At 38.3% G+C, this 25828-nt stretch overlaps 1 protein-coding gene across 12 annotated transcripts in view; it reads left to right on the top strand.

The window, feature by feature from the left end:
• polybromo (protein) overlaps positions 1–25828 on the top strand; it is a 618289-nt gene that overhangs the window by 257535 nt on the left and 334926 nt on the right. For 11 of the 12 annotated variants that reach the window (XR_010858640.2, XM_067138036.2, XM_067138039.2 and 8 more), the window contains 3 exons: positions 3408–3470; positions 6902–7054; positions 14867–15034. Coding sequence is in view for 11 of the 12 variants with exons in the window: in XM_067138036.2 (XP_066994137.2) it covers positions 3408–3470; positions 6902–7054; positions 14867–15034 (384 nt within the window). In the remaining variant the exon portion in view is untranslated. The remainder of the gene's footprint in view (positions 1–3407; positions 3471–6901; positions 7055–14866; positions 15035–25828) is intronic. The other variant, XM_067138030.2, reaches the window with a different exon arrangement.

The following is a 25828-nucleotide window of genomic DNA, read 5'->3' as shown; positions in this document are numbered from 1 at the left end:
GACATGCTCTATTGATGAAAAATATCTAATTCCCTCTATGGGAATTTAGAATTTTCCATTCGGAATTGCTAGGCGGGCAATAATTCCATTGTGGAGTTTTATCTCCCATATGCAGTTATCAGACTGTGCCTCATATATAGGCTTCTGGTAAGTTCACCTGCATACACCCAGCGTCAGTGGGTAGGGTCTGACACATCCCACTCTGAAGAGTCTAGTGTCAGACCTAAGACGAAATGCTGGTTAATAGAGCAAACACCCGAAAAGCCTTACATCTGATATGTTTCAGTTTTCGCAGTTTCTTAAATAACTTGTACCATGTTCTTCTTAATAAACTCCCCCTCTGTGTAAAGCTGCTTTTGCAATACTAAAAGCCAAAATGAAGCCAGCTTCGGTTGTCAAATCTGTTTCCTTGGTAAAAATTGACATAACCCTACTCTGACCATGAAGTTTTTCCTTTAGTGATTTCAGTTTGGTTTTTCTTTAACTGAGATCCAACAGGAAAATCTTTGTTGAAACCGCTGTGGTTAGTGTCATGATGGCGTTTTAGATTACTGCTCTGGAACTGTGACAAAGTTATTTGACACAAAAGACACATTGGCTTACCGTTTCTATCTACAAAAATGAATTCTTCCTCCCAGCCGGTATTAAAAGCTTGATTCTCCTCTTCATATTTACGCTTCTTAGATAGCATCGCAACTGTTCAGACACAGGCCACAACTGTACTGAAACAGCATACAACTGCATACAGAAAAGTATCGGCAATCTCTACTGTCTATACGTGAATGCGACCGGCTTCACCTCATGACATTGACTCACTGACACACTTTCCCGCTCAAAGCACTATCTAACGGAAGGCCCCGGAACTACCGCCACCTCCCGTCTCTCACCACTTGCCTACAGCGCTAATAACGTTAAGCCGCACATCACTGCTACTGACTGCCGCCGGCCACGCGATGTCGTTAGATTCCATTAATTGTATCATTTAATTTTACTCTAAGTTTGGTGTCGAGCCGCATGTGGCTCGCGAGCCTTGTTGTGGCCAGCCATGTAATAGATGGTCAGCAGACTGGCAGCTGGTTGGATTCAAGCCAATAAAAGAGCAACGGTTTTTCAGACACCTCACATTGTACGCTGGAGTGGAGACAAAGTAGGACTTCATTAACCCATTAGCATACTAATTTTAACAAGCTGAACATGCATGTATATACCATTTTCTTCATATGTAACATACAGTTTTACACTACTAGTTTTATACATGCAGTCTGCATTATACTGAAGATAATCATCCAAACAATTATTCAAATCATTATCACTACTAGCAGAAATACTAATGTCACTTACAGATTCATCTTCGATGTAATCCCTTATTTTATTTTCAGACAACCATCTCGTTTATTGTGCACTCGCCATTTCTGTTTACCTCGTCAGCTGGTCAGAGACTCTAGGTAAAGGAGCGGAGAAAAGACATATTTTAGGCCTAAGATTACATGAATGCAGCTGGAAATCCTCCTGCAGTCTGTTGAGTATGTTGGAAAACATTTTCTGCAGAGATTACAATACTCAAGAAATGAACATTGAAGTCAAACGAGAATTTCTCGGGTGGTTACAATATGGGCAAGTGCACGCCGCCAGAGAATTTATCGGGCATGCTACTGAAGAGGTTAATGTTTTTATTTTTCAGTGTTTTGTTTTTGTTGGTGAGTATGTTCGAGTACCCTTCTCCAAATCCAAATTCAGTATATGGATATGGGTGCTGTATCATATATTTTTGCAGTATAACAACCCAAAACTAAAACATGGCACTCATATTTCTTCCTGCCTTTGGGAATTTTCAGTCCTATAATTTTGAGAATGATTGCTATCTCAAAGTATCTTTATACACAGTGTTTGATGTCCTGCCCTGTCAGCGAAACTCCATTCAATAAGCATTTTTATTATTTATCGTATGGCAGGTATGTGTATGTAAAAGGAAATGTACAAAACATAGACACAGGAAAACTTCGCATATGGCTTTATCTTAACGTCTGTATTTACCTCCAAAAAATTAGACCAGTCACCAGAATGGGCTTTCTGCTACATGCTCTCATAGTGCATTGGATAGTTTGAGAAGAAGTTCCACAATCACACTTGGGGATTGGATCTTATCCCACTTGAACAGAGCTGCAACACAGACACCATGACCACAACAGAGCCTATTAAAGATGGACCAAGTTCTGTTCAAGACCAAACCCTGTATTTGAGTAATGCAGAGGCCAGAAGTGTTCTTCTGTTCTGGAAGTCCACTCTTCCTTTCATTGGGCGCTGGTGTCGATTACTTTCTCTCAGTTTCTTTGCATGGATGATTAGCAGGTGATGAGATTTGAGTTGGAAGTGGAGGAGGCACGATATTCCTCAAGGCAGGAAGCCAGTGGGTAGATGCTGATCTTCCTACATCTGAAATGATCTTAATGGTGTTGTTGAACTGCGTGTCTGCTAGTTTCACGTGATGGCTGCTAAGCCAAACTGGTCAGTAGCAATAATGCTTAGTAACACGAAAGTTAAATCTGCTGCTGGCTTACTCAGTTGTATGAAACCCTACATGACAAACTCTAAGATTTGAATGGCTTGGGCAGCAAGTTGGGCTGACAGGAAAGTGCATCTGCCAATTCCTATTCTTTCTCTTTCCAGTACATCTCGGCCAGCACTATAACACACCGTATTGCAATTTGTCATATGAAAAATGTACTGGAGATAATGAAGAGCAGTTATATTCTCTGTATCCTTCGTAATACAAATCACTTTGATTAGACATATTAAAGATTTTTTAAAATTTGATCTCTGTTTTCAGGCATTCCTCTCAATTTCCCTTTCCTTTAACATGAATTCCAATTGCAAAATGTGTAACTGAGATCCTAATTGCTGTAACTGACAAATAGTCAAAAATTTAATTGAATGCTGCATTGGCCATTACTTACTCTGCCTAATATCTAAAAAAAAAGTATCAAGTTAATATGTTAAACATTACAATAATAATTTATATCACTTTCTCATTACTGTCATACTTTATACTGTATTCTGTACCTCTACAAAGTACTATTTATGAATCAAGGTTCTATGATATATTCTGCAGGAATTGGTGAAGGACATTATTACATTGATTCAGGCAGGATTAACATTTATGTACAGCTGTTTGTTGCAAAGTATTTTGAAAAGAAAATATTACATTGTCCTCAGAATATTCATACCATGACAGGAATCTGTCATCTACAGTGAGCAAGTTTTACTCATTAGTTTACTGGCTAACATTGGAGCTGTTGTGCATTCATAGAAAAAACAAAGAATGTCCAACAATTCTCATAAGCTCATCCAACACTTTTTAAACAAAAGTACTGCTGTATTCGAAAATATGCTTTTTATTTTGTCCTCAGGATGCTGTGAGGTTGCAAAAAGTAATGCAGGCCAAGGTGCAGGAGCTGCTTGAATTTGATCAGGTGGGATATGATGTTACATATATTATGAAGCCATAAAATACACTCATGTGTATTACAGTACCTGGATCTTGTTTGAAAATATTCTTCAAATATACTCTCTCAGAAAAACTTTGTTAGAAATCAAGTGCTAAATTATATATACAGTCTAATGTTTTATTCATATTCCTGCAAATCTTATGCGTTTTTCAGCTGCGCTGCTAACATAGTCAGATAAGTGACAAGGCCTTCAGACTCTGGGCCTTGATCAAACTTTTGTTAGTTTTTGGGAAAGATTTTGTTGTTCCAAGTATGTAAGAGTTCTTTATATTTAATTTGCTATACCTTTGAATGCAGTGCATATTGGAATCTACCGTATGTGTTACAGTACCTTTAACAATTTCAATGATCCCTAAATGTTTCCCTCTATTTCATCTGCTCTACCTTCTTAGCGTCGTCGCTGCCACCGCCACCACCGCCTTTTTCCAGCCGGCACTGGGTGGGGGCAAATATGGTTCCTCTCCTCTCCATTCTGTCTCTGCACCATTTTTCATCCAGCACTGTATTTCAGTCCACGTTCTGTTGTCCAGTGCTGTTCTTCAGAGATTCCATCATAATCTTGGTCTTCTTTGTTCTTTCTTAGCCTAATGTTCTTAAAGTAATAATGGGGAAGAACAAGGTACATGATCACTGTGATAATTGATGGCTATCATCTGCTAATGAGTACCTTTGGTACCATCATTTGTGTTTGTGGGCTCTTATATCTCTCCTGCAATTCTTCCAATATTTGAATTCTGGGATACAGATGCCTCTGATGTCTAAGGACATGAATCCTGGCATGAAATATACTACCACATAGGTTGCAGCTTATAGAGAGTGAAGGTCGTGGTTGCACACGCCTCTGATGTTTTTCTGCTTCCTGTCAACGAAGTTTAGGCTCAAATTATGGAATAGCAGCTGCAATTTTTGTGTGCCAGTGAGTGTGGTCTTTTGCAATGATATACCAAGTACTTGTATCAATGTCAGTGCTCCTGAAGATGTTCTTAATCCAATGTTTATATAGCGCTTCAGAGGGGCACCGTGGGTTCTCCTGCTTGTACTGATTTTACCATAGAGAATTTTTCAAGGAAGTTGTCATCTTTCATGTGCTGGACATACTCAGTCCATCTGAGTTGGTGACCAGTAATGTTGGCCTGTATACTGTTCATAATTTCCCTCTCTAGAACTGTTGTGTTTGGAATGTAGTCATCCCATTTTATGTTCATAATACACTGACTGACAGAGCAAATGCAACACCAAGAAGGAGTGGTTCGAAAGGGATGAAAGTTGGGGAAAAAACAGAGACGGCACGGACGAATAATTGATGTTTATTTCAAAGCAATATGCAGGTTACACAATGCGCACGGCATCGACTCAGTAGGATGTAGGAGCACCGCGAGCGGCGATGCACGCAGAAACATGTTGAGGTACAGAGTCAATAAGAGTGCGGATGGTCCCCTGAGGGATGGTTCTCCATTCTCTGTGAACCATTTGCCACAGTTGGTCGTCCGTACGAGGCTGGGGCAGAGTTTGCAAACGGCGTCCAATGAGATCCCACACGTGTTCGATTGGTGAGAGATCCGGAGAGTACGCTGGCCACGGAAGCATCTGTACACCTCGTAGAGCCTGTTGGGAGATGCGAGCAGTGTGTGGGCGGGCATTATCCTGCTGAAACAGAGCATTGGGCAGCCCCTGAAGGTACGGGAGTGCCACCGGCCGCAGCACATGCTGCACGTAGCGGTGGGCATTTAACGTGCCTTGAATACGCACTAGAGGTGACGTGGAATCATACGCAATAGCGCCCCAAACCATGATGCCGCGTTGTCTAGCGGTAGGGCGCTCCACAGTTACTGCCGGATTTGACCTTTCTCCACGCCGACGCCACACTCGTCTGCGGTGACTATCACTGACAGAACAGAAGCGTGACTCATCGGAGAACACGATGTTCCGCCATTCCCTCATCCAAGTCGCTCTAGCCCGGCACCATGCCAGGCGTGCACGTCTATGCTGTGGAGTCAATGGTAGTCTTGTGAGCGGACGCCGGGAGTGCAGGCCTCCTTCAACCAATCGACGGGAAGTTGTTCTGGTCGATATTGGAACAGCCAGGGTGTCTTGCACATGCTGAAGAATGGCGGTTGACGTGGCGTGCGGGGCTGCCACCGCTTGGCGGCGGATGCGCCGATCCTCGCGTGCTGACGTCACTCGGGCTGCGCCTGGACCCCTTGCACGTGCCACATGTCCCTGTGCCAACCATCTTCGCCACAGGCGCTGCACCGTGGACACATCCCTATGGGTATCGGCTGCGATTTGACGAAGCGCCCAACCTGCCCTTCTCAGCCCGATCACCATACCCCTCGTAAAGTCGTCTGTCTGCTGGAAATGCCTCCGTTGACGGCAGCCTGGCATTCTTAGCTATACACGTGTCCTGTGGCTCACGACAACACGTTCTACAATGACTGTCGGCTGAGAAATCACAGTACGAAGTGGGCCATTCGCCAACGCCGTGTCCCATTTATCGTTCGCTACGTGCGCAGCACAGCGGCGCATTTCACATCATGAGCATACCTCAGTGACGTCAGTCTACCCTGCAATTGGCATAAAGTTCTGACCACTCCTTCTTGGTGTTGCATTTGCTCTGTCAGTCAGTGTATATCTGAGCTTCTGTTGATGGAAGCATTCTAGTTTCTTCATATCATGGCGATATAGAGTCCAGGTTTCACATTCGTAGAGCAGGGTGGAGATAACAACTGCTCGAAACACCATCAGTTTTGTATATATTCTTAAATCTTTATTCAGGAAGACCATATGCGTAAGATATCTGAAAGTTATATGGGCATCACGTATTCTGTTCTCCACGTCCTCTTTCATTGAGCAGTTACTAGAGAATACTTCGTATATAGAGGAAATGATCTTGGTCTAGAGACATACATTATGTCAAGGTCAAAAGACAGGGTTTTTTTTCCCCCCCTAGCATTTGGTTTATCAGTTTTGGGTACCCATCTTTGCTGTTCTAAGTGTTGGGGGTTTTGTGGACAAGATGTTGATTTTGCATTTATGCTGAACTTTACAACATCTACTCTAGAACATTTTTTCTGCCTACTTGAAGGTCTTTGGCCATCCTTCAATCGAGAATATGTACTCGTCTTTGAAAGTTGAAGTTATGACTTTTCTATCAGATGTACTACACAAACAAATTACAAAGACTCACGCAATGTCTTTATGTAAAATGCAATCTCATCTCTTGAAAACTTTCTGAAAATGGATAAAACAAAACAAAAAATATCAGTTGTGCACAATATGTGGTTAAATGTATGGTTTTGCATTACATCCATTTTATGGCTTAATATAACCTTTCATAAAACATTGTTATACTTATGCTGTAGCATAACAACTTAAATTTTTACATATGATCTCAGGAGTCAGAAAGCGAAGATGACTCGGATGAGCGTGGTTCAGTGCGAAGGAAAAGGAAGGTGACTACATTGACACCCAAGTCTAGTCGTGTCCGAGACGAGATGTCCCTCAAGAAGCGGCTGCATACACTCTTCAAATGCCTCATAGATCATGTGGTGTGTTGGTTTATTTCTACACCTCTTGCCTGAGATATCTTAGAACTTGTTTTATATTGGTAGGAGTATGTAATTAGAAAAAAAAAAATTTGTCTTTCTCTTCAGTAGTGATCTCTGTCATCTGCCTGTCTGGGTGAGTTTTTCTCTTTTACTCTATTTTCTTCATATACCTTGAACATGAGAGGACAGTAATATGAAAATTAAATCTTCAAAACCAGTTGATTGCTGTGCTGTAGTGATTGAGAAAATAGGTAATACATTAAAGTGTCTGATTGAATTGTTATAATTGCTGGCTGCTTTCTGTTCTATAAGTTTAACTGAATTTTTTGTCCTTTGAATAATACTTTTTTCTGGTTTTGAGGAGAGAGTGAAACCCCTGTGTACTAATACTGAATATTTTCTTGCCTTATTAACCGTAGTTTCTGCATGGTTAGTGGTATATTCTTCACTAAGGTGTAAGTAAAAGAATGAGAAGGGAGAGTAACAGTTAGGCATGCTGTTTGTGGTTAATCTTTTGTTCTCCTTTAATCTATTCATGTTTCTTTGGAATATGGCAATGTTTTTAAATAGTTATGGGAAGTAATGCTTTCTGGCATAAGAAAGAAATGTGTAACATTTTGAGAAGCATATAAGACATTAAAGACAAGAATGTCATGTTGAAGTACAAGGTAATTTCCTTTGCAGCAGTTAGTCAAGAAAAGTTAGTTTAACCTTCTACTCAATGGTAGTGTGGCTTAGTTTCCTCATTACATAATCATTATCCTTCTCCTGAAGGAACTTGTTTTGTGTGTTTACTATATTTATGCCATCAGCCATTCTGATTTAGCAGTTATCAAATAATATATAGGTGAAATTTAGGAACCAGATAGACATTAGTTTCAAAGAAACTTTTTTATAATCTTTGTTTTTGGAGGGGAGGTTAATTTTACTGCATGAATTTAAGTAATTGAAAGAAACAAACAAGTGAAAAATCAAATCATGAATAGAAATCATGTATAGAAACATGAAGGGAAATATAAAATGGAGTAAACACACTTGCAGGCCAGTATGGGAAGAAGGAACAACAGAAAGAGGAGACAAGGACAAACATGAAACGTTTTCCATTGCTTCCTCTTCTCACACCGACTTGTACTAATACTTTTTATTTACTCTGTTGTGTGTTCTTAATCATGCCATATATCTTTCTATACATGCATAAATATTTGCTATGTATATGCAAATAATCCCTGCTGTGGATTTTCATATTTTCAAAATTTGGCACCGAAAAGTTGGGTTGTGGGTATTATTTGTGTCAAGGTTGGTACAGTGCTCCTGACATACAGAAATCTGGAAGCGGATCATTTTCTAACCACTCTATTAGCAACTCCATTCCTGCCACAAGTGAGAAGCATGCCATATACAAATTGTTAATATTGTGTCATTTGCATAGCATCAGTTTAAGCAGTATGTGTTTAGGATGATTGGTTTGAGTTATTGTTATAGGATGAAAGAAAAGCTCCATATTATTGAAGAGGCAAAGCAAATTGGTAATCACACTGCAGAAAGAATTTGCAATGTGGATGAGAGTTGCATACACGATTGGAGGAAAAATGAAGCTCATCCTGAGCAAACAAACAGTAACCGCCGTGTATTTCATGCAGTAAAAGTTCTTTCCAGAAATAATAAAATGTGAAATGTGAATATTTCACAAAAAAGCAGACCGTTCGAATGTGTGTTCATGAGTGAAATTTGGAGTTAGAAGGCAATATTAAGAAGTTAAAAATTATGGGCTCTAAGGCTAGTCATAGATGACTCAGGTGTGTTTTGAACTAAGTAACTTCAGTTTTTGTTGGAAAATTAGCATTTTGCAACATTTTCCAAACAATTATGAAGAAAAGATATTGAATTTCAACAGAGTTTTAAATGCCACTAGACTACAGGTCTACTACTAATGAAGACTACGATGCAACAAGTTCCTTCATAAGTTTATAAATGAATGTACTGTAGTATCTGTGGTTTTTAGTATTTTAAAAAACTTAAAAAAACATTTCTCTCCCTAAAATTACAGTGGAGGGGGGGGGATTATTCATGTTCATATAGTAATTACCACATCAAGTAAAACTAATTTCAGAGTTTATTATAAAGTCCAGTACAATGTGAGTTGGCCATACAGTTAGGGGTGTGCAGTGGTGAGCTTGAGAGGTAGTCGGTTCGAACCCCTCTGTCGGCAGTCCTGAAGGTTTTCCGTGGTTTCCCATTTTCACACCAGACAAATACTGGGGCTGTACCTTAATTAAGGCCATGGACGCTTCCTTCCCACGTAAAGCAACTTGTAAAAAATAAAGTTGGTTCCATCACTTTCTGATTCACTGAGCTCGATAGCTGCAGTCGCTTAAGTGCGGCCAGTATCCAGTATTCGGGAGATAGTAGGTTCGAACCCCACTGTCGGCAGCCCTGAAAATGGTTTTCCGTGGTTTCCCATTTTCACACCAGGCAAATGCCGGGGCTATACCTTAATTAAGGCCACGGATGCTTCCTTCCCATTCCTAGGCCTTTCCTGTCCCATCGTCGCCATAAGACCTATCTGTGTCGGTGCGACGTAAAGCAACTAGCAAAAAAAAAAAAAAAAAACCTTTCTGATTCGGCTGTCCTTCCCATAATAACTTATTCACCATTTGTTGGTCATGCTTTCTGTCGTTTGCTTTCCTTTCCCAGTTAACATTTGGCAGGTTCAGATCACCCGCTGCAGTAACGTTCCTCTCTGTATTGTTCTCCACAGCTGATTATCTTATCAAATAATTCTGCATCAGGGTCAGTGCCAGCCTTGCCAGGCCTGTGCACCCCAAAAATATCAAGTTGCCTATTGTTTTTAGAGATGAGTCTTACACCTACAATTTCATGTTCCTCATCTTTAACTTATTTGTAGCTTACAAATTCTTCTTTCACCAGTATAAATACTCTGCCTCCTATCGTTCCTAACCTGTCTCTACAATAAACACTCCAGTTCCGTGTGAGAAAACTTCCGCATCCATAATATCACTTCTCAGCCATGATTCAATTACTATTACAGTACTGTATCTGTTAAATATATATCTATCAAATTACTTAATTCTATTCCTTTCTTTACAATAGTTCTGCAGTTTAACACGTAACGATTTTGTGTAATGCGTACTCTACTTCATGCTTCCTGTACTGTCATCTCTGCTCCCCGGTCCACCCCGTTTCCCTGTATGAACCTCCCTATAACTCTTCCAAACAAAACTCCTAACTTATATGTACCATTGTGGTTTAGGTGATGGCCATCTGAACGTAGATCCCTATCTCTTACAGAGATGTCTACGCAGAGTGAGAGGGCAGAAAACTACACACGTACAGTACATATTTATACTTCTGAGCAGAAACTTGCTTATGTTTACAGAAAAAGCTTTGAAATAATAATAATAATAATAATAATAATAATAATAATGCCGGGCTGAGTGGCTCAGACGGTTAAGGCGCTGGCCTTCTGACCCCAACTTGGCAGGTTCGATCCTGGCTCATTCCGGTGGTATTTTAAGGTGCTCAAATACGTCAGCCTCGTGTCGGTAGATTTACTGGCACGTAAAAGAACTCCTGCGGGACTAAATTCCGGCACCTCGGCGTCTCCGAAAACCGTAAAAATGTAGTTGGTGGGATGTAAAACAAATAACATTGTGTCATGCGTACTCTACTTCATGCTTCCTATACTGTCATCTCCGCTCCCTGGTCCTGATTATTATTATTATTATTATTATTATTATTATTATTATTATTATTATCTCTTTGTTATGCCCAACTAAGGAGCACAATTGAACTTATTTAGCTGATGTCGTTGCCTTTTTCTTCTCCCAAAATCTCTTCATCTTCTCGCTGTGGCTTTTCTTGCGATCTTCTGACCAAGTATTGTTAGTGGTAGTGCTTGGATGATGTTTATAAAGTGGTGATTGTAGACTAATTTTCTGAACTTAGATCTGCCTATTTCCTGAAGATCTTTTCCAACTTCGAGCAGCCAATTAATTTTTACTTTCATTGATAGGGTTAGGTTCAGAATTATTTTGGCCAATATCTGATTACTCATTCTGAGAATATGTCCATAAAATTTCAAACGTCTTTTCCTAAATGTGTCTGAGATTTTCTCCGAGTGTTTGTACAGGTCATGAGTAAGGCTCAGAAGTTCATGTCCTAAAAAACTAAGAAATATGCATGCAAAAATGCTCTTAAAAACTTGAAAATATGCCAATAAATATGCACTATTAAAATGAAAAATTGCAGTAGACAAGTCAGGTTAGTATTGATAATAATAAACATACATTTATTCCTTGGAGGTTGAAGCAGAAATTGTCCTGCTGTTAATGCTGAGTGATGAATTGCAGTTCACAACCATCACTTTGCACAAATTTTCAACTGGAAAACATCGTCTGTTGTCTCGTAAAACACTTTTGTAATGTGAAAAACTTCTTTCCACATCACAAGATGTTATTGGGGCATATTTAAGTGATGATAACTGCTCCGCAGAAAGAAGCAAGTTTCTTGGTGTGACAGACAGTTTTCCTTGGAGAATATCTTGAATATCGCACAACTGTTTATAACCAGGATTTTTTGTAGTTACATAATTTACTTTTTCTTTCACTTTTTGTCCTATACTACCAGGAACAGAATTTAGGTTGGATATAGATTTTTTGAAAACAGTAAGTATTTCCTTTAAGGGAGATGCTACAGCTTCCAGTGCGGCTATGGTGGTTGGCAAAAGAAAAAAAAAAAAAAAACAAGATTCTCTTCTGACTCAATGCCTGACAATATTTTGCAGTTTGTATTGATGCATCTTCATTCGAGTCCAATGAATTAACAACCTCTTTGAATACTTCTATGTGCTGAGCATAATACAAAGCTCCATCCAGCCGTGTTCCCCATCGTGTTAACACTGGCGCAGGAGGAAGTGGGATATTGGGTGCTGTTTGATCTAAACAACTTGACTGTTTAAGGAAATTTAACAAAAAATTTCTTTGAACAGGTCACAAATTGATCAATGGGAAAGAATTGCGTATTGTCTCAGCAATGCGATTAAGAGCATGTGCCAAACAAGTTTATGAATTAAGTTAGGAAAAATGTCTTTCAGTGTTTGTCCTCATTTTACCATATATGTACGTGCATCGGTAACAAATAAAAGTAACCGGTCATATTTGATTCCAGATGGCCATAATCATTTCAATGAGTCCATCACACAGTGCGTTACAGTTACATTGTTACTGGCCGGCAATTCATCTTTTGTCCCTTATTTAAGGTGCCCACAATTACATTAGCAATAAATCTGCCCTCAGAATCAGTGGTTTCATCAATAGACAACCACACAAACTGATCTGCTAATTCAATTTGTAAATTTGACAATACGTTATTGTAACAACTCTTAGGTAAGTCTTACACAATGTACTTGCTTCAGTCACATGTTGTCGAGTGTATTTGGCAAGAAAATGTTTTAATGTTGGGTTATTAATTTTATACAAGGGAATATCAGCAGCTAAAAATGCTTGGCACAAGTCGTAAGAAAATTCACTAATCCTACTTCCTAAACACTCTAATAGTTGTTCTTGAACAGGCTCTTTATTTGCGAGTTTGCTAGTTAAATTCTTCTTATGTTTTGCTCTGTTTATAATAATAATTCCTTCTGTAAATTAGTTTATAACTCGAAGTTGCTCTTATTTGCATCATTTAAAGAACTTTTTAACGGACACTTTATACGCGAAACATAGTTTGGTCACAACGAGTTCACAACACCGTTACATGACTCAATGGACAGCCAGTCGACAGCTAAGCACAAAACATGAGGGTAGATGATGAAACAGGGGATTCACTGTGTGACATCATAACTCCTCACAACATGACAAGTTGCATCATCATGTGCAACATTACTGCCAACATCAACCAGATGAAAAAACTGATTAAAAGTACTGTAAAAACCATTAAACTGATTAAAATATGCCATATAGGCACTAAAATATTAAAATATGATGCATTATCAAAATCACAAATATGCATTTATATCCACCATAAAAGCATGTTCAAATGACTGAAAATTCCATCATTCGTGCACATTTTATATAAGCATTCATTTTTAACTCCTAAGAAAAAACATGCAAATGCATGAACTTCCGAGCCCTAGTCATGAGATTTCCTTATCATCCAAATTCCTCCTTTGCAGACTGCTTCAAAAATTTTCCTTAAGATTTTTCTTTCTTGCTTTTCTACATCTTTAATCAATGATCTGCCCTCAATGATCAGTGTTTCAGATGCATATAGTGCTTCAGGCTTGCTTACAGTGGTATAATGTCTAAATTTTACATTTCAGGGTATAGATTTTTTATTATATCTGCTCCAAGTGAATCTGTGTGTCTTTGTAGTTTAGAGACCCTTTCTTTGTTTGCTTCACGATTGAGTCCTGAAAGTTGGATGACTTATTCCAGGTATTTGAATTTAGACATTTGGGATATTATTAATCTTATTCTTTGTTCGTATCGGCCTACTAAGGACCATGTTGTTTCAGCTGTCTTCTCTGGGCTTTGATCTTTGTCCAGTGCTCCTTCATTCAGTGCCGGTGTTGCTTTTTTCTTTTCTCCATCCACGTCTTTACCGTCTTCAGGTTTGGCCTGTCTTGAAAACCTTGGTGGTCTGTTAATTTTCTCCTGAGTGGGTTTTATTCTTGTATATCTTCATAAGTGATCCCCATCTGCTGTAGGTCCTTTTCCACCTCTTTGAACCAAGTTGGCTGGGTCTTCTTATCTTTAAAATAGGTAAAGATCTGGTTTGATAATTGTGTGGGTTTCAGTCTTAGCAAGTGGCCATAAAATGCATTTCTACTTTTCCACATGACATCAAAGATCTTCTGGACATGAGTATACAGCTCATAGTTATGCCAACGTCTATATTCATCTTTGTCTTTAATTGGGCCAAGAATTTTCCTTAAGATCTTTCTCTCTTTAATTTCCAATTTTTCTATCAGGCCATTCTTGTTCATAGCAAGGCATTCCACTGCATACAAAGCCTCTGGTCTTATGATAGTGCAGTAATGTCTGAGTTTTGCATACAAGGGTATGGACTTTTTGTTGTAAATGTCTTTGATCAGTTGATAAGCCATTTCCATTTTATTTTTTATTATTATTATTATTATTATTATTATTATTATTATTATTATTGTCATTCTGTTTACGTGCCACTCAGAAAGAAAGGTATCTCTACTGGATGGTTTCTAAAGTTAGTTAATATAACCAAGAGGAAATGGAATGTACAACGAGAGGTCTGTAAACCTACCAACAATATGACATGGATTGCCATGGATTTTCTCACTCTTCAAAATTCTGCTACTTCAGTTGGAATTAAATGCAGAATTATGGATCAAATACACTTTTTCTGCTCCTCAAAGACAGATTAAATAAAATTTATTGACAAGGATGGAAGATAGTTGCCTGGGAAGATGTGGAACATTATAAGAGTAAATAACTTTTACGTTGAATTCAATCATTTCTAGATGTAATGTACATGTGCAAAACAGATCATTATGCATATTTTGGCTAGAACGTTACTTAGAGAATTTTGAGCTTAATTTATTCTTTCAATATATTTAGTCTTAATATTTTGCTATGAAGATATAAATGGCTATAAATTCTAGGAAAATATTTTTATTTAATATGTTTGCAGTAGATTGCATGTTTTCATCTGATCAGATTGGGCATGGCTTATTTATTTGATTCTGGGGTTTCACTCTAAATACTGTCTTCTCACCAATTAGAGCAATTTTTGACCTTTCTATGGATGTTATTTCAGAGAGAAGATGGACGCCAGCCTATTCTTATGTTTATGGAGAAACCGTCCAAGAAACTTTATCCTGACTATTTCCAGGTGATAGCAGAGCCTATTGATATGCTCACAATTGAAGCTAATATAAAAAATGACAAGTATTGTTCAGAAGATGAGCTTCTTTCAGACTTCAAGGTAAGCAAATGCACTGGACTAGTATGCACTGATATTTTCTCTTAATAGCTTTTCTCTTTAGACTGATATTCATAAGGGATACAGGTATTTATATATAAAAATGAAATGACGCCTGACTATTTGTCTGTCTCTCTGTCTGTCTAGTTCTAAATTGACGTTATTTCAAAATATTGAACTGAACATATATTACTTGCTAATTTGTTAAAAATCACATAATAGCTTCCCCCCCTCAATCACGTCTAAACTACTGGATCAAATAAGCTAAAATTTTGGATAGATATATGTCATATATTCAGTTTAATTAGTTATATTCTGATTTGTCGATTATTAACTTTTTGAAAAATGGCAGCCATTAATATGTAGGTCTGTACTTGACTTGCGCATGTTTCATCCACTAAAAGTCAAAGTAATGGGCCAGTGGTTAGTCATACCATAAGATAAAAGCTCAGCATAAGTACTTGAAGTTCAAATAGGTCATATATATTTTCTTTATCCTAATGTTTCTCTATGAATTTACATTTTTATGTGTTAAAGCAAGTGTTCCAGAGATTCTTAAAGTAATAAAATTGACATTACACTGACTGATAGTTGTTAGTTGTAGTATGCTCTGTCTGTACTGCTGCCATTTTTGCTAGATGTCAGTACTGCAGCAGTTATTCAGAACTAACCCATCAGTGACAGGTACAGCAGCCAGTTGCATATAAGAATGAATCTATAATATTTTAAAATGACCTATATATATGAGTATTTATATTGATTCACTTAGCAATCAATACCGTAAAAGCTGTTATTGTACAGGGGCAGCTTTTCAGGTGAAGTAGGAAGTGCCACTTCACCATTTATTTTTACCAGAATGATTTTTTTAAAATTTACTTTTCTTATGACATTTGTTGGTTTTACGGAAAGAAAATGTTTTTTGTACGGCGTTTGGAGCACCAAGAGTTCGCATTACTTGATGAGAACCAGGGGAACTCACGAAAGCGCCGGCTGTTGGGCACTCACAGTACAGTGCGTGAGCTTGTGTGAAGACGAGAGATTTAGCAGCTGGCTTTACCTCCCAAATGCCACCTGGCCTTGGCCGTTGCCATGACAACCGTGACGTCACCCGCATACTTAGTGCGAAATGTACAAGTGAAGTTGCGGGAAGATAGGAATATTTTGTCTTCCCTGCGTCATCCTGTGTGAAGTACGAGTACTTACGCATCGTGGTTCATTCATAGTGTTGTGCAGTTTTATTTAAACATGTATCCTGTTTATGACATAGTGTGTATTTTATTAGAAACACCATTTTCACGTTGAAGAAACGAAGATCAGAATGAAGTTCTATGTTTTGGTCGCCCTACTGAATCATTGCGAATTTGTGCTACAAAAGAAGTGAAACATTCTGGTAAATCTTACAATCTTAGTTTCAAACGATCGTGGTTTAAGCAATTTCCATGGTTGTGCTCTTCTCCAGCTCTACAGAAGTTGTTTTGTTGGCCCTGCTTGCTTTTTAGCAATAAAAATAATGTTTGGAATAAAGAAGGATTTTCAGCCCTTTTGAACATAACACATACTTTACATAAGCACTCAGACTCTGCAGAACATATAAAATGCCAGCTAAATTTGAGGACTTTGGAAAGAAACCAAAATACGATCTCTGATGCCCTGAAGGAAAATGCTAGACTGTATATTGTACACTTCAATGAAAATGTGCGTTTAAATAGGCTCTTTCTTCAGTTGGTAATTGATACAGTGCATATTTAAGTAAGCAAGAACTAGCTTTTCGTGGTCATGACGAAACATTAAATTCAATAAATCGTGGTAATTGTAAGGAATTGTTAACATTGCTGGTATCAAGGAGCCCTGCAGAAATACAAAACGAGTATTCTAAGATAAAAAGTGTGTTTAGTGGCAAATAAAAGAGTATTCAAAATGAGTTAATCGAGTGCATTTCAGAATAAATCGATGATTTCGTAAAAACAGAATTGACGAGTGCTGATTTTTTTTCTGTTCAGGTGGACGATACAACAGATATCACACAGGTGTCTCAGTGTTCTGTAATTGTGAGGTTTGTTAATGGAACGTTTCTTAGGTTTCCATGATGTAAGTGCTGACAGATCCTCAGATGCTTTGTTTGCTTTATTGGACAAAATTTTGGGACCATTCGATTACGAGCACAAATTAGTAGGACGGTGTTACGATGGTGCTAGCGTGATGTCTGGCCATTTAAATGGATTCCAGAGAAAGATGAAAGAGAAAGCTCCTCTTGCAGTATTTGTACACTGTTTTGGCGCACTGATTAAATTTGGTCTTACAACAGAGTTGTAAATCAATACGAAAGTGTCGTATATTTGTTTCATCAATTTCTGGAATACCATCCTTTTTCCTTCACTCGGCGAAGAGAACTTACGCTATTTCTGCTGTATCGGGACCACGCATTCCGACTGTGACTCCTGTCCGCTGGAGCTCGAACTCAAAGTTATTGAGTGTAATTGTGGATGACTGGGAAAAGCTGAAAGAAGTTTTCGAAAATATAGTTACCAGTGAAGAGTCTGGTGACAAATGTATTCTACTTGCCAGAGGCTTTCTTAACGACATGAACAGTTTTGAATTCACTTTTCTGGCAGAAGGATTTCATGACATTTTTTGTTTAACTGATATTCTTTATGATATTTTGCAAAAGAAGTCATTGGATGTTAACCATTGTATATCAAAAATAAGAACAACATGTGATCTTCTAAGAAACAAGAGGACTGATGAACATTTTCTTATTTGAAAAGGCCAGCAAAATGACGGATATGCGCCAAACCCGAGAGTATAGCAGCCTTACTCAGGACGAATGTGTTCAGATGTATCGAGTTTTTGAAATTTTGGATAACATTTTGATGGAAATTGATGAGAGATTTCACGATTGTGATAAAATTAAATTTGTTTCCTTAGCCGATAACACAAAATTTGAAGAATACAACACGTGCTTTCCTTCTAGCGCTCTTGAAAACGTGCAAAATTTCTTTGGATCTGTGTTTCCCAAGATGCATCGCTTAAGAAACGAACTCTCTATTTTGTATGCCGATGAAAAGTACAGACATGTTTCTACTGAAAACATGTTCCAAATGCTTTACGGAGATAAAGACATTTTTACGGACGCTTATAAATTGTTCTCCCTTATTCTGCCCATCTCATCTACTACTGCGTCAGTGGAAAGAAGCTTTTCTTGCCTAAAACATGTAAAAACATACCTTAGAAATGAAATTTCAGAAGAGAGACTTTCTTATTTCGGAAATATTGCTATTCAGAAAGAACTACTTCTGCAGTTAATGAACAAACAACCATTCTATGAAAACATTACCGACAAGTTTGCAGCTTTAAGGGACCGGAGGATCGACTTGATGTACAAAAAGTAGGTGAGTTCAATTATTAAGAAAACAATTACTGTAAATACATATATTTTCTTTACTACTATAACTTTTTCGGTTTCTAGCGTCAGTAAACAGCTGTGCGTCGTAAATGAAAACACGACAAAATGTCCAACTCTTCCCGAGGGTGCCGCGCTTCTATAATTGTTAGTCTCCCGGTCAGATCTTATCTCTACTTTGCATTGTAGAGCAAAGGCAGCTACATGGTTGCCGCGCTGTGACGTTACACAGCGCTCCGGTCTGTATACATATTTGGTCACGTGCTAATCCCTCCGCCAGTCACAAGTACGAGGCATGAGTACAAAACAACCAAAAACAACACGTAGTTCCTAAATCTATAATACCAATATAATGGTCCGTTATTGGACATTATATATTTTCCAGCTAACTCATTCTTGGTTGCCTGCGTTTCGTCCTCATGTGCTAAGTTGGGCTCATCAGTTGGTCCTTAGCACACCTACCAAGACGCAAGGCTAGTGCATACCGTGGAGGCCACTGCATAGGTTATTTGAAGCCACCAGCAGTGCCAATGCACTATGAGACACTATGTCTCATTTCCAAAAATTGATGCCTGCCTGGCCATCAGATGATACAGATGTTGATTCCCATAGGGAACATGAAATATTTGTCCTGAATGAGTAAATTTATAATACCAATATAATGGTCCGTTATTGGACATTATAAATTTTCCAGCTAACCCATTCTTGGTTGCCAACGTTTTGCCCCCGTGTGCTAGGCTGGGCTCATCAGTTGGTACCTAGCACACCTACCAAGACGCATGGCTAGTGCATACCGTGGAGGCCACTCATTTATTAGCGAATGCGACCACAGCAAAAATCCTAAGGGAACAAAATTTTCTCAAAAACCATTAGAGTTATGAAAAAATGTATATTTAATCTACAATTCAAAGAGCGGATGTTTCACGTGATCAATCTTTCTTCTTCTTATTCTTTTTCCTACACCTGTGGGGTCGCGGGTGCGAACTGTGTTGCATGTGGATTTGGCCCTGTTTTACGCCGTATATCCTTGCTGACGCTAGCCCTATGTGCAGGGATGCAATCACTATTACCCGCTTTTGTGGTGATTGGTAGTGTAATATGTTGTATGAATATGAAGAGGGAAGTGTTGGAACAAACACAAACACCCAGTCCCCGAACCAGAAGAAGTAATCAGGCAACAGTTGATGAATTTCATAGTTTCCATATCACTGTTGACACTAATTGCATCACATATCAGTAGGAATACATGTTTCAACTCTTGTATAGCCATCCTCAGTTCCTGTAAATACAAGGACAATATTTAGTACTAATTACGTATTTGATCTTTTAAAAGATATTGATATAGTTTAAATATTATCTTGAGTATCAACTTACAGTCTGTGTACACACACTAAAATTCAATATTGTAAGGGTAACCTTAAAATTATTTGGATGATAAAGTCTTTAAATTGTCTCGAGCACCAAGCTTGCAGTCTGAATGAACACACACTTAGGCCCCTTTCATACAAGGCAACCAGTGGCGGCGATCGGTGGCGGTAGCCGGTCGCCTGTCCTTTCATATGAGGCAGTTTTCTTAATTTTCTTTAATTTATAGATACGGACAAAAATTTGATATGTTTTACCTTGTTCTTACCGGCAGCCTGTAAATATAGGTGGTCTTTCCAAAATTATATGTATAATTGAAGCGAATTCGTCTTTCTTCTTCTTCTTTTCTAGCCTATTTCAGTCCACTGCTGGATATAGGCCTCTTCCATATGTTTCCATCGTCTTCGGTCTTGAGCCACTTGGAACCAGCGTGTTCCAGCCAACAGCTTTACGTCGTCGAGCCATCTCTTCTGGGGTCTTCCAATGCCTCTCTTGTGTCCCCATGGTCTCCAGTGAACAATCCTAGAGGTCCACCTGTTGTAGTCTTGTCGAGCTACGTGTCCTACCCATTGCCATTTTAGTCTTGCTACTCTCTCTAGGATGTCTGTTACATTAGTTCTTCTCCTGATGTCCTCTGAACGGATCTTATCCCTAAGGCTGATCCCTAGCATCTGTCGCTCCATAGCTCGTTGTGTTCGCTGAAGCTTGCGAGCGCTTTCCTTCGTCAGAGTCATCGTTTCCAGACCGTAAGTTGTAACTGGCAGCACGCACGTATTATAAACCTTGGTCTTCAGGTTAATTGGAACATCCTTGTTGGTGAGGATGAATCTTAGTTTTCGGAATGCAGTCCAACTCATACCTATTCTGTGAGGAATTTCTGCACGTTGGTTGTCTTTTCCAAGTTTTATCTTGTGTCCAAGATAGATGTACTCATCGACAGCTTCTAGATATTGGTTTCCCATTTTAAGTGGTCGACTCTCTGGGCTTAGTATTTTTGTTTTATTAATGTTCATTTCCAAACCAATCTTAGCAGAAGCAGTTTTTAATTCTTGGATCATGCTTTCTAGCTCATCTATATTTTCACTTATGAGCACAATGTCATCGGCAAAACGCAGGTGGTTCAAATATACCCCGTTGATTTTTATTCCTTTATTATCCCAATGAAGGGTTTTGAATACATCTTCCAAGGCAAGGGTAAACAGCTTTGGAGAAATTGTGTCACCTTGTCGAACTCCTTTGCCAACTGAGATTTTATTGGTGATGAGGTCTTCGTCCACTCTGACTACCATTGTTGCTTGATCATAAATGTTTTCCAGAAGCTTTATATACCTTGAGTTTATCATGGCATTTTGAAGTGCCTTCATGATTGCCCAAATCTCCACTGAGTCAAAAGCTTTTTTATAATCAATGAAGGCCAGATGAATCTTGATGTTGTACTCAGTGGTTTTCTCAAGAAGAAGACGAATAGTCTGGATGTGTTCAACAGTTGAGAAACCTTTACGAAATCCCGCTTGCTCGGCAGGTTGATAAAAATCCAGTTCTCTTGTGAGGCGGTTGGTTACAATTTTAGTCAGGAGCTTGTAAAGGTGTGATAACAAACTCACAGGACGATAGTTCTCTAAATTTTCCTTATCACCTTTCTTGAAGAGAAGTAATGAATGAAATACTCTTTTTCTTTACAAGATATTCTTTTCTGAATATACTCGGTAATTTACAGAATTATCTTGCTAAATTGAGTTTTCTTGTAACAAATTAACAAAAGGTTAACAAAAATTAACAAAACAAAATTAACAACTCTGGTTTTCAGACACATTTGAGATTATCTAATGCTTCCGAACATAACCTGGAATTCCCAATACATAGGTAGGTCTAAGATGAATTCTTGATTATATCTTATATATTGTATGGTACACGACTGGGTGACTTTTTAATGAAGAATTAAGTAATATAAGGAAAACGCTTACTTATCTCGTTTCTCTCTGCTGGTGTTTTGTCATCAAACTCGGGAAGAACCTCAATATAATGCTATGCCATGCGTTTCTTCGTTCTTTTCCATACTCACTGACTGAAGCGTTCCAAATCGTGGGATATTTTTCAACTCCATATATCAGGTTTTCCGTTTCACTTGTTCGTCTGTTAATCTAATAAGACTACTTCTTTCCACGTTTGTACTCATATCTGACAATGAACGCAGTACATTCGTTATTCAGGACTTCCTAAATTACACGAACTGGATCAAACTGGAGTGGACAGTGAGAAGTAGTGGCAACTAGTGGCACCGTTGGAAAGCTCTCATTTAAAATAATGCTTTACCTCGAGTGGCGGCGACTCCAAGTAGCGGCCGCTAGCTGCGCAAGTGAGCGACTGTAGGCGACTGTTTCCAGCTCCCGCAACTGCAGTCGCCACGTATGAAAGCTCTCATTTAAAATAATGCTCCGCTGTAAGTTGCCGCCAGCGGTTGGCTGCCACTAGTCGCCTCGCGTGAAAGTGGCCTTAGACCCGTATTCACCAACGTGAGGAAAAGCTTTTATTTTAGTTTAAGGTTACGTAAACTGAGATAACAGTTAAATTTGTATTCACCAACATTATCTTGGACGAGTATTATCTCGGTTTAAAATTTTACCGGAGACTGGTTGACCCGTAAAACAGGAAATCTAAGATAAAATCACAGCAAAGGGTAATATGAACAAGATTATGCATTTAATAAATGTCCTAGATGGATAAAAGAACGTGCGAGATATTTCCAGGACTACGACAACTCTGGTTTTCAGACACATTTGAGATTATCTAATGCTTCCGAACATAACCTGGAATTCCCAATACATAGGTAGGTCTAAGATGAATTCTTGATTATATCTTATATATTGTATGGTACACGACTGGGTGACTTTTTAATGAAGAATTAAGTAATACTGCCTTATTTGTTTTAGTGATATACAATGTGTAGGCTATAATTTGTTTTCTTATTGCCTTTGTTAATGCTTTCTGCCACCAAGTTCAATAGTAATTCACTCTCTTGGAAGATCATATTAGGCTTCTTTCTTTGTTTCTGCTCAATACCGGACATAATTTATGCAAATTATTTGCAAACCCTGAATGGAATTAAAAACTTGTTTACATTGCGATAGTGACGGCAGCACAGTCATTTGTTTTCCGTACGTCAGTATGAAAAATTTATGGTTCGAACTCAGATTGAAACGGAAACTTAGTTTTGGTAAATCGAAATAATAAATTCTGTGTTGAATACAGAAGCGAGTGTTATCCGAGATAATGACATTATCCGAGTCTTGGAAATCTAAGATAACAGCAAAAGTAACTGATGTTTGTGAATACGGGCCTTAGAGTTAAAATCATATAAAATACAGGGTGGTTATAATTAAACTTTCGCTACTTGAGGCAGTGTATCGTATGGGTACCCAACTTTATAGGTATGGTGTTCAAAATGTGTGCTGCAGTATTTGCGTTGTTAGTATTGTTAGTGTCGTGACTTGCCATTAGGCGCTGGTATTGGTGCGGTGATGTAGGGTTTGAAAGGCAAGCTCCATGTGCATTACAGTTGCAGACAGTCAACATGTGTCAACAAGTTACTGTGATCTTTTTTGCCAACATGTGATCCCTGCGGTATGGAAGAGAGGTTCTTTGGACTTAACCGTTTTGATGCACGATGGAGCTCCACCTCACATTGCTCGTGAGGTCACTCGGTTACTCCGTAACACATTTGGAGAAGACTGAATCATTGGCTGATCGTTCCATACTGCATGGCCACCAAGATCACCACATTTGAATCCGTGTAATTTCTGGCTGTGGGGTTAACTGAAGGACAGGGTTTATCAGCAGGACATTTAACACATGTTGGAGGTTGAAGGTTAGCATAACGAGGGAGGTAGCCAACACCTGAGATTTTTTGGGCAGCAGTAGAGCAATCTCTAGTGCGGTTCCAGGCTGTCGTGGATGCAGATGGTCGTCACATTGAGCAACGTTTGTAACCCTGGAACACAAACATGGTACGCATTTAACAAATTTTACCCTCTCATGTGGAAATTAAATTAAAATTATGTTTTATAGCAATTTGTGTTTAGGAATTGACTATGTTGTTTAAAATGTTCTTTAAAATGAGTATAATTTTGAAGGGGAAACTCCTTCTGATGACAATTGCATTTTTGATTGAAATAATAACATTAAGTTATTTATTAGACCACCTAATCAATACAAAATCGTCTTGGATGATTTACATAAATTTGTTAGCTAATAGTGGGACATGTTTCGCCTTCTCTGAAGGCATCATCAGCCATAGTCTTAACCTTAAATTAAAAATAAGCGTCTAAATAACATGTAGTGATGAAATGAATTTTAAAATCTTGAAGAGATTTGAAGTAAAATAACATTAAAAATAACAATGATGGTTTGAAAATACAATGTGATGAGATACAATAGTGGAAGTATTAACAAAATTAACCTTAGAAGGCTGCTAAAATAAGTACAATGGAATAAAACAACAGATTGTTATACAACAAGTAGTAAGATTGCATAAAAGTAAAGTTGATAGTAATGGCGGTTATAATTAGACGATGGCGAAAAATCTTATGTAATCAAAGTAAAGAGGAGAGAGTAAAAGTCAAAGTTAGTCGAGAGATCCGAAGTTCATTATGATCTTGAAGATAAAGGATGAAAGTCAGATGCATATGGTGAAGTTGTAGAACACGTTGAGGATATGAAGTTGGTGAATAGAAGTTGAAGAACAGTTTCAAATAGGATCACTATGGACCATCTCAAAATTTGAAGTGATGTTCAAATGTTGTAAATTGTGAGTTTGTAGATATTCTAGTTGAAAAAGCATATACAAGTGGAATCTGTAAATGGAAGCAAGAAACGTAGAGTTAATTGTGTGAAAAGATATTTGAAAAATCTTGAAGTAGAATCGTATCCACTTACCACTTGACGGTGACAAAGATAGCTTGTAATATTATGAGTAAGAAGTATTTGCAACAGTAGACTTCTTGCTACGTGTGTTATAACTGAAGTTTTGTGTTGGAGGGGGATCTGTTTGCGTTGACGTAACTATTAGAGGGGGGCTGCTATTGGTGGGAGGGAAGGAAGAGAGTGTATTACTGCGCGTGTTGTAACGGTGTAAGGCTATTGGAGGGAGCGATGTTCCGGTGGGTGTGGCTATGGGTTTATTGGTTGTATTTGAATTAGAGGTACTAGCGGTGGGGGGAAGGGAGGGGGGTATATTAGCTGTAGGGGAGGTGGGAACTCTAATTGATGTGAGGTTGAAGATTTTTAAGAATTTGTTGGTGAGGGAAGTTGATTCTCGTAATAAAATAAGAATCTGTTCATACAAGGGGCTTTTTTTATCAATAGTGTCATTTAGATTTTTATCTTTATTAAAATGTTGGTCGAGGAAAATAAATAAGTTTTCATATTCTGTCATGAGTTTGCTTTTATCAACTCTTTTTAGGATATGGAGGTCTTGTTCTATTGTGGTGAATTTATGCCCGGTGTCCCTCATATGGTTGGCCATTGCGGAGAATTTGTTGTGTTTTTGGGCATTGTAATGCTCGGCGTATCTGGTAGAGAAGCTGCGGCCAGTTTGGCCAACATAAGAAAAATTACATGTAGAGCATTTCAATCTGTATATTCCTGATCCAGAGTAACTATTGTCTGTGATGTTGATAGAGTTGTGATTGAAGAATAAATTGCGATTAGTGTTTTTTGTTGTGTAGGCTATTTTTATTTCGTGCTTCATTAATGAATTGGTTATCGGGTAAATGCTATGGTTAGTGAACGTGAATTTAGCGTATTTTGGTTTGACGGGTTTTAATGGAGTTAAATTGGTAGCTAGTTTTAGTTTGGTTTTATTGATGATTTTATCAATCATATTCGTGTTAAATCCATTGAATTTAGCTATTTCCTTGATGAATAGTAATTCTTTCTTTAAATTAGTAGAGGACATAGGGATCTTTAATGCTCTATATATTAAACTGTGATAAGTGGCTTTTTTATGTGAGTTGGGATGTAAAGAATCATTTTTT

Source organism: Anabrus simplex, chromosome 1 (genome assembly GCF_040414725.1).
Source record: "Anabrus simplex isolate iqAnaSimp1 chromosome 1, ASM4041472v1, whole genome shotgun sequence".
NCBI lineage: Eukaryota > Metazoa > Arthropoda > Insecta > Orthoptera > Tettigoniidae > Anabrus > Anabrus simplex.
Note: the sequence above shows the minus strand (reverse complement) of the source record. Positions and strands in the feature narration are given on the sequence as shown.